Source organism: Kryptolebias marmoratus, linkage group LG1, assembly GCF_001649575.2.
Source record: "Kryptolebias marmoratus isolate JLee-2015 linkage group LG1, ASM164957v2, whole genome shotgun sequence".
Classification (NCBI taxonomy): Eukaryota; Metazoa; Chordata; class Actinopteri; order Cyprinodontiformes; family Rivulidae; genus Kryptolebias; species Kryptolebias marmoratus.
This window is the reverse complement of record NC_051430.1, coordinates 11,733,531-11,748,792: the sequence shown is the minus strand read 5'-3', so window position 1 is coordinate 11,748,792 and position 15,262 is coordinate 11,733,531. Positions and strand designations below refer to the sequence as shown.

General features: G+C 38.9%; 1 protein-coding gene across 2 annotated transcripts; it reads left to right on the top strand.

Annotated features, from left to right (window-relative positions):
* The first annotated feature begins 1,166 nt into the window (after positions 1 to 1,166).
* piwil1 (piwi-like RNA-mediated gene silencing 1) lies at positions 1,167 to 13,651 on the top strand. 2 transcript variants are annotated; one of them, XM_017435311.3, is made up of 21 exons: positions 1,167 to 1,234; positions 1,664 to 1,760; positions 3,660 to 3,762; positions 4,007 to 4,135; positions 4,234 to 4,448; positions 4,932 to 5,053; positions 5,177 to 5,257; positions 5,785 to 5,982; positions 6,119 to 6,227; positions 7,155 to 7,281; positions 7,467 to 7,584; positions 8,478 to 8,592; positions 8,678 to 8,865; positions 9,147 to 9,219; positions 10,659 to 10,859; positions 11,204 to 11,307; positions 11,464 to 11,534; positions 11,617 to 11,770; positions 12,036 to 12,161; positions 12,243 to 12,390; positions 13,045 to 13,651. In XM_017435311.3, exons 2-21 carry the CDS (start codon positions 1,692 to 1,694, stop codon positions 13,159 to 13,161), a joined length of 2,568 nt encoding a protein of 855 aa, XP_017290800.1. In that variant the 5' UTR covers positions 1,167 to 1,234; positions 1,664 to 1,691; the 3' UTR covers positions 13,162 to 13,651. The 2 variants fall into 2 exon arrangements, with proteins under 2 accessions (XP_017290800.1, XP_024866147.1); XM_025010379.2 differs by having other exon boundaries at positions 1,196 to 1,343.
* Positions 13,652 to 15,262: the final 1,611 nt, after the last annotated feature.

The following is a 15,262-nucleotide window of genomic DNA, read 5'->3' as shown; positions in this document are numbered from 1 at the left end:
ACTGGTTAACTTTTGGAGTCAGTCCAATTCAATATGGCCACCCCAGCTAATTGATTTTAGCCGACACAAAAACTGGATGTAAATCAGTCGATTTTTACGAACACTGAGCTCAAATTTGATGTGGTAGTAGCTGAGCGTCATTCACAACACATACTCTGAGCATGACATCTTGAGATATTGCATAAAATTGCACAATGTTATTTTCCAGGCTTGACCAAATTGGCTACAACTCCATCTTACACTTAAACTCTGGCGTGAAAGGCAGCAGGCGATATGCAGCCCTTAAAGCTTTTAGTTTGCATCTCTCTTTTGCTTTTTGTGTCCCTCTTTTTTTACCCAACAATCGGGGCTTGATGGCATTCAAGTCACTGCCTTTTGCTTCATCTCCCCTCAGTCATCTTCCAGCAGGTAAACAGTGACTAAAGCAGGTCCTCCCAGAACCGTCCCTCAGGTTTGAATATATAATCACTCTTAGATCTCAGACATGAAAGACTTGCATACATCCTCCTAAGATGCCCTCTGAGGTGCCAAGTTCCTTTTCAAATAGTAGAATGTGGGGCAGAAAGGAAAGTTTGGCAGGAAATAACAACACATGATTAAGCATCTCCTTTAAAAAAGGAGAAAGGTATGACTTTGGGATATTTAACCTGCCACAAAGGGGAGATTATTAAAGCTAAGTTTTATAAATCAGTCTTGAGAGGAGCCTTCAGGTCTTACTTGACTTCATAGGTATAAAATGAATAAGTTAATTTCGTATTTTGGTAAGTTTACCATTTAAAAAAGCCTAAAGATTAGACACAGCATTTTTCTGTAAAGCTTTTTTTGAAAAATAAACTGGACTCGGTTTTCCCTTGTAAGACTGATTTTTACTTACACGCTGAGAAGGAAAAGCCTAAACAGAAACTTAAATATTTGGCTCCATCTACTGGCCGAAGAACAGCCACTGGTTAATTGGATTACTGCCCTCTGAAAAAGTAGTTCCATCACTTTGAAAACGTTTACTTTGTTAGTAGCTCTCAGAAAACCCGTGTATTTGATTGCTTTAAACATTTAACTTGTAAAAAAAAAAAAAAGTAACTTATAACTAAATTATTGCCAAAAAAGATCGACTAAAATCTGATGGCGCATTAATTTCTTTTTCTACAAGAAATTATGGGCGCCACTTAGCCGGACTCATTATTCGGGAACAGGTGCTGAAACGCGAAGCTTCGTTGATATTTTCTTTTTCCAATTAGTGAGTATTTTTTTAAACTAAATTTAACAAAATTTAGGTAAAACAATCGGTAACAACAAATCTTGTTAATAATGCTGCAGTTTTCCTGTAATTAATTCAAAGGTCACAGGTAATTATAATTTTATAAGTTGATAAATAGTCATTAAAATGATGATGTTTGGCCTTCGCTAAAGCAGAAGTCATATTTCCCTAATATTCTGTATTTATGGTATTTTAAAATGTACTTGCTAGCAGCAGGTTAGCTAGCACGTGTCGGTCCGTTAGCGTTAGCCTCGAGGTCGGTTAGCCTCCTGCTTCGTGTAGCTGACGGTGTTTGGTAGGAAAGCTACTGAGTTCTTATTGTTTTGTGTATTCTAATTGTAATAAAGAGACACGTCTTTGCACAGTAGGAACAGCATTGATAAAGTTTTGTTCTTTTCCAAACGGCAGGTACATTTAAAAAAAAAAATAGCCGAAAATGACGGGCAGGGCACGAGCACGATCTCGAGGCAGAGCACGTGGTCAAGAGACCCCAGCGCCCGGAGCGGTAAGAGAAGTTGTGGTCACTTTTTTTGGGGACATGTTCCCAATGTAGGCTAATGCCTAAAATGCAGTTTTCCATCAGGTGTGGGGCTTTTTTCTTAGGTTTCTCAGGGGTAGGTTATGAACGAAGGACTGCCCGGGTCTTAATAAAAACAGGAAACTGGTGTCTTTAAGTTGCCTACGTACAAATGGCGTCCTACTTCCTGTTGAACTTATAGCTTGCTTGAAACCGTCAGGAAGTAGATGAAAGCTGGAGGAACATGACAACATTTGGATTCGCCCAAGTGTGGTCAGAGCCTTGTTTAGGGTTTCTGCTGGGACTTAAAAGTCTAACAATTACAATTTTAATTTCAATTTTAGGCCTTTAAAGGTATTAAATATGTCCAAGAATGAACAATATTAGAATGTGCAAAATTATTGTGCAGTATTAATTGCAATAAAACCACATTTTTCTCACTTTTCCCTTCTGTTATTCTGCCATCTAAACCAAGGTCAGCAAGTCTGTTGGATTGAGCAGTTATTTGCATTATTAATATTGCGCTCAGATATTGTGACAAAAGTAAATTTTTGAAATCTTGTGCAGCCCTAAATATAATATGTTTAGAGTTTTCATTTTAGCTCTTACAACATATTTAGCTTTATCTGAAATTTGTGCGTTTGTTCATTCATTGCTTTTCTCTCTGAGAAATTTGACTCACATTCAGGTTGCTTTGCTCCTAAAACTGTTTTGTTCTTTTTTACTGGTTTGGATGGAGTTTAAAACAAAAGCAGCTCTTTATAAGACATTTTACAATGACTCCTATTGTAATTCAAGTAGATCTTAAAGTTTATTGTCTTAAATTTATCTTAAACTTGAGAAAACTCTGTTGCTCCATTACCTTTGTTTTGTTTTTTTCACATGGGACACTTGAGTCATTACTGTCTGATTTCTTTTACTTAAATAGTCACACGTCATTATACCTATTTGTTTGCAGCACACTCCACTTTTATTTTATGCTTATAGAAGTTTGATACCCAATTTAACACACCGAAACTAAAATTACAATGGTTAACAATTTTTTTTTTGTTTTTGAGTGTAATCAACAATTATAGCAAACAGAGCAGAATGAAATGCATCAAACTATATCTTTATAATCATTTTGACTTAAAAAAAAAAAAATCTTAAATTAGTGGGGGGGGTTTCCAAGCTCAGGTCCGTACTTTGTTAAAACGGCCACATGCTCCGAGCTGCTTCCCCTCCACGTCAGAGAACAGTTCAGCATCATTTCTGCAAAGTCGAGCCGCTCTTTAAGCTGCTTCTAGCTGGTCAGAAATCACTAATTACATACAGGGGAACTTTGGGCATTTGAAAGTGAAGGTTTTGGAAAGGTTGTGATCAAACCTGTTGTAGTAGGCGCTCTGAACGAACTTAGTTTGGAGAAACCTAATAAATCTAACAGAATTGAAAAGCTAACGGCCAGTCAAAATATGATGAAGGTCAAAATCAACTACTGTGGTCTTCAAACTGCTTTGGTTTCTAAAATGTTAGAGCAGTTTATACAAACGCTGTTTCATAGACAGAAGTTACACAGCTGCCAATTTAACATTACATGACTATTTATGTAAAACTCTAGTCTTTTGCTGGTTCAAATTACAGTGAGTCATCTGGTGCAGCCTGGGTAGAATTCTGTTACCTTTTATATTCCAGTCTAAAGAGTAATTGTTGAGCAAAATTGACAACAGTGTGTAGGTTTGAATAATAGTGTTTGCACTAAATTGTCTGAAATATCCCTTTAAGATGTGTAGTTGTCTTAATCGTGCTTAGTAAAAGCTCAGTTGTGGATGAGGAATAGATAACCATTACATTATTTTGCCACATCTTCTCTTTTTAAATATATGTTTGAATTTTTTTTTCCCGTCACAGAGTCAGGCCAAGGAGCCTGCACCCCCACCTGCCCCGGCTGCAGGGGGGGAGCTGGTTGGCAGAGGCAGGCAGAAAGGTGCTCCAGGACCCTTTTCTGAAGAAGGTACACTCAAAGCCATGATATATTTCTTGTATCTGTACAACCAGACATTTGAGCACGTGATTATGGAAGGCAAACTTTTTGACATGAGGAATATTGGATTTTTTTTTTTTTATTCCAAAATCTCTTCAGTACAATTTTTATTGTGTAAAATGTTAGGCTGCCACATGTAAACTAGGTGGTGTTTTGAGTTTTTACCTCTACACTTGCAGACTGGTCCTGACTATCTTAATATGGGTTTATTTAGCTGTTCTGCAGATTTCAGCTGGATTTCAGCAGGTGAAGCTGGGGGAACGAGGTGGACGCCGTCGGGATTTTCATGATACAGGGATTAACACCAGACAAGCAATGGAGCATGTGAAGGATTCCAAGACTGGTCCGTCAGTTTAAATTGGCATACGCCAACACATTTGTGCTTTTTATTGTTTGAGAAAATGGAATAATTCCTAAAACTGTATATGTGCTCTTCTACAGGAGCGACTGGAGCTGTTATAAAGTTGTCGGCAAACTTTTTCCGCATCCTGTCGCGCCCTCAGTGGGTTCTGTATCAGTACCACGTGGACTTCAAACCACCTATGGAGTCCCGCCGCCTGAGATCTGCCCTCTTCTTCCAGCACGAAGAAGTGCTTGGTCCAGCTCGCAGCTTTGATGGAGCTCTGCTCTTTCTGCCTCAGAGACTGCACAACAAGGTACCAACACATGAGGGATTATAGCTGCCCATAACTATTCCCCCCTCTGACAGGAGCTGCAAAGCTTAGGCTTGTGTCCTCACCGCTGGCAGTTTTGTACCTTTTAGTTTTTAGCTTTATTGTTTGGGAAAAGTTGTAATTGATTGGTGACACTTTTGATGATATTTTCATTTTACCAACCTTTTATTGACACCAAAATACTGAGGAGACACCTACTGGATTGAAAGTGTAATGAGATGTATGTGATATTGATATTGACTGTGAGCAAATAATATTTTTTTTTGTCCTTCATCTATTTAAAAACTGTAACAAATTAATGAAATTATAGCAAAGGGTTTAAAAAATTGACACCCGCTTTCCTAAAGTTAAAAATACCATATTTATTGGTGAGTTGTTTTAAAATCTATGAGACTGTTTGTGTTTACTCCCCATGATTTTTTAAATTTTCTCAGTTTTTAATGACCTAATAATTTTCGTATGTAGGAGACAATACTTCACAGTGAGACCAGGAATGGAGAGAAGGTTCAGATAACGGTCACTTTGACCAATGAGCTGCCGCCCACGTCTCCAGTGTGCATTCAGTTTTATAATATCATATTCAGGAGGTAGGTGTTATACTTCTTAACACCTTTTAAAGTTGTCAATAGTAAGGAACAAGAAGGAATGCATCAACCATTTCATTTAATTATAGTTTGGATAACTGAAAAGTTATATTTCATCTTTTACAGGATTTTGAGAGTTCTCAACATGCAGCAGATTGGACGCAATTACTACAACCCAAATGATCCACTCAACATTTCACAGCACAAGTATGCCGGCTATTTTTGTTAGAAAGTGCACCTTTTTAAGATTTGTTGGCAAAATGCAGCAATCCTAAAGTCTAAGCTTTCCTCTTCCAAATCACAGGTGTGACAGAAAACTATTACCACAAAGAGGGTTTTTTTTCTTTTAAGTTCACTTCACATGTAAAGAACAGCTGCTAATTTAAAAACTATAAAATGTTTTTTTGGAAGCAAAACTAAAAAGAGTAGCTTAAAGGCTTAAATTGTTTGAAATAAAAACTCTGGTTAAGTTGAAAGTATAAATGTTGTTAACCTAAAACTGGTGGGGATCAGACACCCTTCATTAAGGTTTTGCTGAAGTTTAAAACCTGAATGCAGCTTGATTAGGACTCCAATGCCAAATGATTAGATTTGCTGTTCTTGCAAACTAAATAAAACTAAAGGTATACTTCTGTAATGTGAAAAAAGTAAGATTCAGTTTTGACTTCTGGGTAATTTGCTTTTGACAATAACATTTGAAATGAAAAGACAGCTCCTGTTTTGCTTCATTTTAGGCTAACCATTTGGCCGGGCTACACCACCACCATCTTGCGCTATGAGTCGTCCATCATGATGTGCACCGACGTGAGCCACAAGGTGCTGCGCAGTGAGACTGTGCTCGACTTCATGGTAAACCTGAGGCAGCAGTGTGGAGCTCAGCGCTACCCTGAGATCTGTGCCAAGGAGCTTATCGGCCTGATAGTTCTGACAAAGTAAGTTGATCCAAATGCATCCATTTGTTTGGGACTCTTGCCACTTTGTTTTCATTAGGAATGTTTATCACCTTGTAACCTCGCCTAACTAACTAAATAACCTGTTTTCTGCTGCATGCTTATTTCAAATTTTCAGGTACAACAACAAAACCTACAGGGTTGATGATATTGCTTGGGATCACACTCCGAACAACACATTCAAGAGGGGAGGCACAGACATCTCCTTCAAGAGTTACTACAAGACTGTAAGTGTTCACGCTGGTGGTGGTGCTGCATGGTTAGAGATGAAATGTAAACCCTAATTTTTCCTCAATGGAAACTGAGAATACTATTATATTCTAATTTTTTATCAAAGGTACGTAATTATGTTCTGTCTAGACAGGAGATTATAATCTTTCTATTAGACTTTAGGAAGTTAAAAGCAATTAAATGATTTGAAAAAAAAAAAAAAGCATAAATGGCAACTACAGTAGTTGGTTGATAAAAGCAGCCAGCCAATAAGATTGAAGCTTTTAAAACCAGCAGTATGTTACATTGTTCCTCCTTGGTTTAAAAAAATAAAATAAAAAATCTGAGAAACCTGTTGCATGCAAACACACACATTTTGCTTCTTGGAAAGCCATACTGAAGTGGTCGTCATCATAACGTTTCCTGTCAGCCCAACGTCTTATCAACATTATGTTCATTAAGAATCACCAAACAATGTTGCTTTGTTGTTTTTTACTTAAAAAATGCTGTTGTGGCTTTCAGCACACCTATGACAATGCAGCATTTTTTTTTTGTTTTTGCTCGTGTTATAATTACCATTTTTTTCCTACTAAGTATAGCGGCTGTTCTGAAGGTTTGCCCTTCTTGTTTGTCAGCACTGTGTCATGAAAGAACAGCGGTATGATGTAAATAACTGAGACTTGAAATGATTGAGCAGTATGACTTTATTGTGCGGTTCTAGTTCATTCATGCTCATGTGTTAAACTAGACAAACCGTTCTGCCCCAACACGCAAACACACACACGGTAACCAACGCAAGTTTAAGACTAAATGAATACTGTGTGTAGTCTTCTATTCAGATGGTACTAAATGCTCGAAAGGTACACATCACAAATTTGACTCGTTTACATTTCTTTAAAATATTCTTACTCTTCTTTTTCACTCTTGTTTTTTTCGGTTCGTAGCAATATGGCTTGGATATCACAGACGGGAACCAGGTGTTGCTCATCAGCCATGTGAAGAAGGTGGCTGTTGCAGGAGGCCCTCCTCCTGGACCCGCCATGCTTGTGCCAGAACTCTGCTATCTCACAGGTTCAGCTTTATTCTGTTGCATCAGTATGACTAAAATAACCCCAGCAAAGTGATTTTTGCTTTTATCTAATACACAAATCACCGTCTTCAGACAAAATCCTTAAGGGTTTTGTTACAGCAGTGGTTTAAAAGTTCAAAAGGCATTCATTATAAATGATTTGGTGAGATTTAAACTGTTTCTGAAGGCCTGACTGACAAGATGAGGAAAGATTTCACCATCATGAAGGACTTGAGTACCCACACCAGACTGAACCCAGATCAGAGGGAGAAACGTCTGAGCAGATTTATCTCCAACATACAAAAGTATGTGATATTTAGACAGTTAATATGTTCTGTATGATCAAATGTTTTTGTGCATTCATACCTATTGGGTTAAACTTTAAGTGTTGCATGTTGTATAACTGAGATTTGAAGCCAAACTAGATTCAAGACTTTAAAAATCCTAAGGTACTTTCACTAAACATTTACAAGAAATGACCGCAAAGACTAATCTGTCTTTAGGCTGCCCCTGGTCGTTCACAAATCATTGATTGTGCCGTCCACGTTCCATGTAGACATAAGTTTTCAGAAATGAAGCAAGCATCGCAGAACCAAGAGAGGCGTTGAGCAGAACTCTGTTCATCGGGTTTTAAAAAATGACAAGGGAGACATCTGTCAGGCAGAACAAAGTTTAAAGATCTTGTTTGTAGTTAACTTTTTTTAACTAAATGCAAAGTTGCTGTGCGTCATCATTGATTTTCTCTCAGTAATTAAATGTTTAATCCTGTGAGCAGGAGGTCACATAGACCATATTTCATTGCATCGAGGCACAAAGTCGGATTACCTTTTCACATGTGGAGTGTTTCAGCTCTGGTACTACCTTACGTAGCAGCACAAAGGCACATCGGGGTGGGTTGGCTTCAACATCCCTCGCCGCTTCTGTCCATTTAGAAATCACCAATGTGGCCAGAAGGTGTCTGACTCCCAGCTTGAAGTGTTTTAGGAAAGAGCCTTAAATCTGTTCGGTGGTGAAAAGCTGCTTATCAAATGTCATTGTTAAAATCATCTTGGCTGCATAAACTTGAGTCTTTGCATCCTGTTAGTTGTGCTGCCATTTGTGTTATCAGTTTAGTCAAAACAAAAGTTGTTTTTTCAACAGCCTCTAAGCAGTTTGATTTCTGGCTGTTTTGTTTTAATCATGACTGTTTTGTTCGTAGGAACCCTGATGCTCAGGCAGAGTTGACCAAATGGGGGCTCAGCTTTGATAAGCAGCTACTAAACTTGACTGGCCGGGTTCTTGGAGGAGAGAGGATTTTTCAGGGCTCACGATCGGTATGCTGTTCGGGATGTGAAAGGTTAGACTTAAGAATCGGATGGCTTATGATTTAAACTTGTAGTTGAACATTTTGTCTTGTAGTATGAGTACAACCCCCAGTCGGCTGACTGGTCCAGGGAAATGCGTGGGATACCTGTGATCAGCTCCCCTCCACTGAACAACTGGCTCATATTTCACGCCCCTCGAAACAGCATGGAGGCACAGTCCCTCCTGCAGACCCTCCACAAAGTCTCAGGGCCACTCGGCATTCGCATGCAGAGAGCAGTTGTGTGAGTTTCATGTGTACATTTATCTCTTCATCATATGAAAAATGCCATGGCAAAGTACGGTGTGCACAGAGCTTAATTTCATCTAGCTTGGTGAGGAGGTGGAGCATTTGGCACGTCTTGGTGTAGATCAACACTGCTGTCTTTAAAAGGTTTTTGTTTTGTAAAAAAATGACTGACCTCAGTGTTGAGAACCCTATACTCAAAAGCTGTGAAGTTTACTTTATCACTTTGTGGGTTAAATGTTTGTATGTTTTTAATAATTTGTTTTTTCTTGTGTGCAGGATTGAGTATGAAGATCATCAGTTGTCTCTCCTCAGAGCTCTGCAGCACAATGTTGGACCCGAAACACAAATGGTATGTGCTGTACTCCTGTACTCCACAACTGTGGCAATAACTTCTTTGAACTTTTATTTTATTTAACATTTAATATTTGGTTATTTACTAAAGAAATTCATATAAGCTGACCTCAACAGGGAACCTGTGCTTAAGTATGTTAATCCAGGCTGCTGTCTTGTGTTCAGTCTAACACATCTGTCACAGATGTGTACAACAAATTGTTATACACAAAAAATAAACAGTCAGAACATTTGTAAAACCACTTCACAAATGCACACATTACAAGCTGAAGGATTATATTTTTTTCCAGCCCCTGGTTACTTTGAGGCAGAGAAAACTTTTCACAATTGCTTTCCCATCAGTTTCACTACAAATACCTGTACAGTTCGATGTATACAAATATAAATCATTGGTTTAAATAGGTTATGATTTTGAGTTCTTCACATAACCAATTAAAGTGTTTTTTTGTTGTTTGTTTCCATCCATCCATTTTCTTTAACCGCTTCTCCATTCCGGGTCGCGGGTAGCTGGTGCCTATCCCCAGCAGTCACTGTGCGAGAGGCGGGGGCACCCTGGACAGGTCGCAAGTCCATCGCAGGGCCACATATAGACGAATGAGACAAACAACCATTCACACTGTCACTCACACCTAGGGACAATTTTTTAGAGTCATCAATTAACCTAACATGCATGTTTTTTGGTCTGTGGGAGGAAACCGGAGTACCCGGAGTAAACCCACGTGTGCACAGGGAGAACATGCAAACTCCACCCAGAAAGGCCTCAGGCCGGGAAGCAAACCTGCAACCTTCTTGTTGGGAGGCAACAGCTCTAACCACTATTCCACTGTGCCACCCTTTTTAAGCTCTGCGGTTTGCTTAAATGTTTTATACACATTGTTATAAATGTGTATAAAACTTGTTACTTGTTTGTTTGTTTGTTTTTATTTATTAATTTTAAACCATGTGGGTCAGGTAAATGGCAGAGCTAAGGGAAACAAGTATCATATCAAAATGGGTCCTCAGAGTTGTGGCACATGTACTGTAACTCATTTCATTTCCTTTATTTCCTTTATTTAACCAGATCAAAAACCCCATTGAGATTGAGATCTCATTTGCAAGGACTGCATTGTTGGCTTTTGGCAGTTTATTTTAGTTATCTAATGTATACTATAATAGTATAATAAAATTAGTAGTACTATAATAGTATAAGTAAAAAAAAATTGCCATGGCAAATAAAATTTGACAGAAATATCCAGATACATAGTTTTATTTTTGCCTCTTTGTTTGCACAAAAGTTGAACCTAAATGTAGAGATCAACTTTACTCAAACCAGCTCATGTTTTGGTCGATGAAAACAGCTTTTCAGGTGCACTGAAGTCTTATTTTTCTTCATTTTGAAAAACATCTGACTGCAATCCAAGCCAAAACATGACTAAAGCCTCTGTTGTCTGTTTTTAGGTGGTGATAATTCTCCCCAACAACAGCAAGGACAAGTACGACAGTGTTAAAAAGTACCTTTGTGTGGACTGTCCCACCCCGAGCCAGTGTGTGGTGGCCCGTACCCTCAGCCGGCCTCAAGCACTCATGACTGTGGCAACAAAGATTGCGTTGCAGATGGCTTGCAAAATGGGAGGAGAACTCTGGAGCGTGGAAATCCCTGTAAGTTCTGTGCACCTTGCCTAAATTGTTGTTTTTAACTTGCTGTCACAAAGGTTTTGAACAAGTGCTGTTTCTGCCTTGCTGGTTCCCTCGTTTTAATTTTTTTACGCTGGTAGGCTAAACATTTAGATTTATTTTAGCCTTGTTAGATTTAAGTGGACAATATGGAGGTTGATCGTGCATTTTGTTAAAACAGCTTTTGTGTAGTTGGACGAGAGTTCTTAACGTTTCTGTGAAGCTGTTGTCTAAATGGCACTGGAGTCTGCTAAGTGCTTAAAGTCAGGTTTAAAATATAGTGATTCACAAATGTGAACATTATTACATTATTTGACTTGTTTGTGCAGCTCAAACAGCTGATGATTGTTGGCATCGACTGCTACCACGACACCACTGCTGGGAAAAGGTCTATTGGTGCTCTGGTGGCCAGCCTCAACCCCACCATGAGCAGGTGAGTAACTACAGGACGAGTGCTAGTCCAGTTTTATGGTTTGTTGACAGTCCAGTTGTAATTTTTTTATGCACACATTAACATTAGTTTTAATGTCTAATCATATTTGTGTGACATCAATAAGCAATTTCAGTCTTTTGGTTTTCTTCTTCCAAGATGGTACTCAAAATGTGTCCTGCAGCACAAAGGGCAGGAAATCATGGATGCACTGAAGATGGCCCTAAGTGGCAAGTTGCTTCTCTCACATCATCACACATGTACACCATTTGCTCAAATCTGCCATAAGTGACCATGACTTGTTGTTTTTAGGTGCACTGAAAGACTACCTGAAGTTCAACAACTGCCTGCCTTCACGCATCATCGTGTACCGCGATGGTGTGGGGGACGGACAGCTGCACAGCGTGGTCAACTATGAGGTCTCACAAATCATGGACTCCATCAAGTCCATTGGTCAAGACTACGAGTGAGTGTATTGTTCAAAGCCCACTTATTTTACATTTGTTTGTTGAATTTCCTATTTGGATGTTCGGACTTTTTAAAGTAGTCACTCTTATTAAACACCCATTTCCTTTAAACTTGGAGTTATATGAAGAGCTTGTGTTGACATGCATGTAATCACATCTGTCTTCAATAAGTAGAAAATGAGGGGCTTGCAGCAGATGGACACAGCTGGACTTGCAGTAAATAAAATAACCAGGTTTGTCTGTCTTTTCTTCTGCTTCTTATAGGCCCAAGCTGAGTGTGGTGGTTGTGAAGAAGCGCATCAGCAGCCGCTTTTTTACCCAAATTGGCGACAAGGTGACCAACCCTCCTCCAGGCACTGTCATTGACACAGAGGTCACTCGCCCCGAGTGGTATGTTATGTCAGTCCATTCCTGTCTTGTTCATATTGTGGTTGGAGGGAGGGAAAAAAAATAAAACTTGTATTTTTGTAGGTATGACTTCTACATTGTGAGCCAGTCTGTTAGGAGTGGAAGCGTCTCTCCAACACACTACAACGTTGTGTACGACACCAGCGGACTGAAGCCTGATCACATGCAGCGCCTCACCTACAAGCTGTGCCACTTGTACTACAACTGGCAGGTGGGCTGCTTTCATATTTAATGTTTGCTTTGAAAAAGCCAGAACTATAAACTTGAAATATTTGAGCCTGTAAAAGATTATGAAAACTACTTTTAAATTGATAACTATTAGATTAATTTAAATGAATTCCTGTGCTGCACACATCTTTGTAGTAAAGCTGCCTTTTTTAATTCATTTATTTATTATCTTTTTTTTTTTTCCTTTTTAAGATGCGTATCACTGTTTTACTGACGAAACCCGAAACACATTGGTTGCCCAGGGTTTAGTTGGAAATAACCTGTGCTTCAGAGGTTGTGTAAAATAACATCAATATTCTTATCAATTTACAAATATTTTGTCTTGTCCATTTTAGTCTGTAAGAGTTGAAAATATCTTAATTTTGTGCAGCTGTATAACACACTCACACAATATTAAAACATGAAAATTGGCCAACAGAAAACTAATAAAACTCGGGGTGATTGGAGAAATCTTGCAGCTATAAACCCTTAAAACAGCTGCACTGTAGAAGTCTTCAAGTCAGACTATAAAGATGTTTTTTCTCCTCAAGTTTTACATACTGTGGCTTTATAAAAAATCATCCCACTAACTGTGTACATGCTTAAACACCTTTGGATTCATGTTTGTCATGTATATGTGTCTCCCATCATGCTCCAGGGGATCATCAGAGTGCCGGCTCCCTGCCAGTACGCCCACAAGCTGGCTTTCCTCGTGGGGCAGAGTATTCACAAGCAGCCCAGTGTGCAGCTGGATGATTACCTCTTCTATCTTTAAGAACAAAAAGATAAACAGTTGCTCAGGTTCTGAGGCTCCAGGGTGCTGCTTGTTATGATGTATAAAAGTTAGGAGGCCTGGGAGCAAGAGATGGTTTGCAGATGTAGAGTTTTAAGTTTTGTGTATTATTCTACACAGTTCTGATTAGTTTGACTTTAAAGAATATAATGCAAAGACTAAGCTAATGTTTAAAAGACAAAGTAGAGCTTGTTAAGATCTCTAATAAAATATACATGTAGGTATCAGTTCAAGCACTTCAGACTACATTTTTCATGTAACTTTAGCTTCAACTTGAGTTTTCTTTTAGTAAGAAATGTCTATGGCCTTTTTATGTGGGAAAAGAGCTTTTATTTTAAGTGACCTTTCAGACAGTTTTGTTATCGTCCTTTACAGTCCAGAGTCAGAAGCACCTGGACCGTTTTCAGGCTCATCAGCTGCGCTCCAACGGTTGTTATGGCTAAGGATATTAAATAAACTTTTTGAGTTCTTGTGCAAGTTGTTTCTAATGTTTCAAGGCAAACCAGACACACGCAGAGTACAAAATAATAAATTTATTCAGGTTTTTGTTTAGGTCTTTTTTTCCTCTTTTTAAAAAAAGATTGCACATGCACACCCACACAATAATTTGTAACCATCCGTATAGGCTGATAGTTCTTGTCAAAGCTAGCACACAACTGCAGACTTAACAATTTGGTCTTAAAGACACCATGGGGGGGAAAGCTTGCACTGTTCGATTATAAAGTTAAATGTACAAAAAAGGCAGTCTGAAAATCAAGTATAAACATTTAAAAACAATTTTACAAATGGACAAAGTACAAAAAGAGCTCCTGTCACTGAAAACAAAAGTAATGTCTGTGGACCCGGTCCAGAAATAGGAAAAAAGATGTTCATCAGTTACAGTAGATCACTACGGCTGCTCAGCCAAAACTTGTAAGAAAGTATTAGAATGTTTTGCATACATATGGTGTTTTTGTTTTGTTTTGTTGTTTTTTTTCCTTTTGGCAGTTTCACTTCAACTCTTGCGAGTAGAAAACAGGCTCGGGTTTAAGATGCAGTGAGATGGGGGGGGGGGACTGAAGGTGCGGATGGTGGTGGACGCTTTCATGCACAAAGTCGGACGTCTGCACAATCCTTTGGGGCAGCTCGAAAGATACATTGGCTTTTCAATTCATTGTACATTCACTACTCTACATTAAGGTTGTAGATATTTGATTATATTCACATACAGTACTTGTATTCTGCACTGACAATTTGGGACACTGAACAGGCATCGATGACGAATTGAATAAAAATATAGAGATATAGAAGGGGCAGCAGAGGTAGCATCGTTTCACCTTTACTGCTAAGAAGTCAACCTACAGTCCTAATGTTCTCAGGAGGTTGCATGCAGGGAGTCAACAGCAGCACAATCTGCTGTAACTATTGTTTATATTACATCGATGTATTATGGAGTTTTAAATTAGCACGTTATTAAAGTACAAACTTAAGCCCTATAATCTGTCCCAAATTTTGTATGCAAAATTTTATTTATTTTTTGCCTTTTTAAAAGTTCAATATTTTTTCTTTAGCGTTCACGATGACCGATGGGGCAGCGTCAGTGTTAATGCTGGCTCTACAGAAACACGAGTCACCCTGCAGATAAGTCAGATTAAACAAATGCAAACACCTAGATCATGGACCAATATTAAAATAACCCCCCTCAAAAAAAAAAAGACTGCTGGACAAAGTATGACCCGTTGTGCGATTATAAGGCAAACACAAGGAGGTTTGATCTACCAGGCTTTCACTGCGGAGACCCTGAAGTAGACACACAATGTGCTTGTTTTTACTAAGTGCTCAACAAGCGTAGGGGGTGGGGCAGCAGGAGAGAAGTTAATTCGGATTAGTTCATATGCTGCATGCTCCAAGTTCGACAGTGAGCCAGGCGTTTTTTTGTTTGTTTGTTTGTTTTCACTCTGGAAGGGTTGGAAGGGAATGTGCTGAAGTAAAAGCACGCGGGCCTCGTACGCTCCGGGCTGCTCTGAGCCACTTAACACACCTTCAGGTCTTGCATTAAATTTCTTCTTGACTCCCAGGATTTAAAAATCCGGGGGGGGGGGGG

Excerpts from the sequence above, each read along its gene's own strand:
- piwil1 (XM_017435311.3), top strand. The coding sequence starts at position 1,692 with ATGACGGGCAGGGCACGAGCACGATCTCGAGGCAGAGCACGTGGTCAA. Across the intron at positions 6,228-7,154 it reads TCAAGAGTTACTACAAGACT|CAATATGGCTTGGATATCAC; the intron begins GTAAGTGTTCAC and ends TTCGGTTCGTAG. Across the intron at positions 10,860-11,203 it reads TCTGGAGCGTGGAAATCCCT|CTCAAACAGCTGATGATTGT; the intron begins GTAAGTTCTGTG and ends TTGTTTGTGCAG.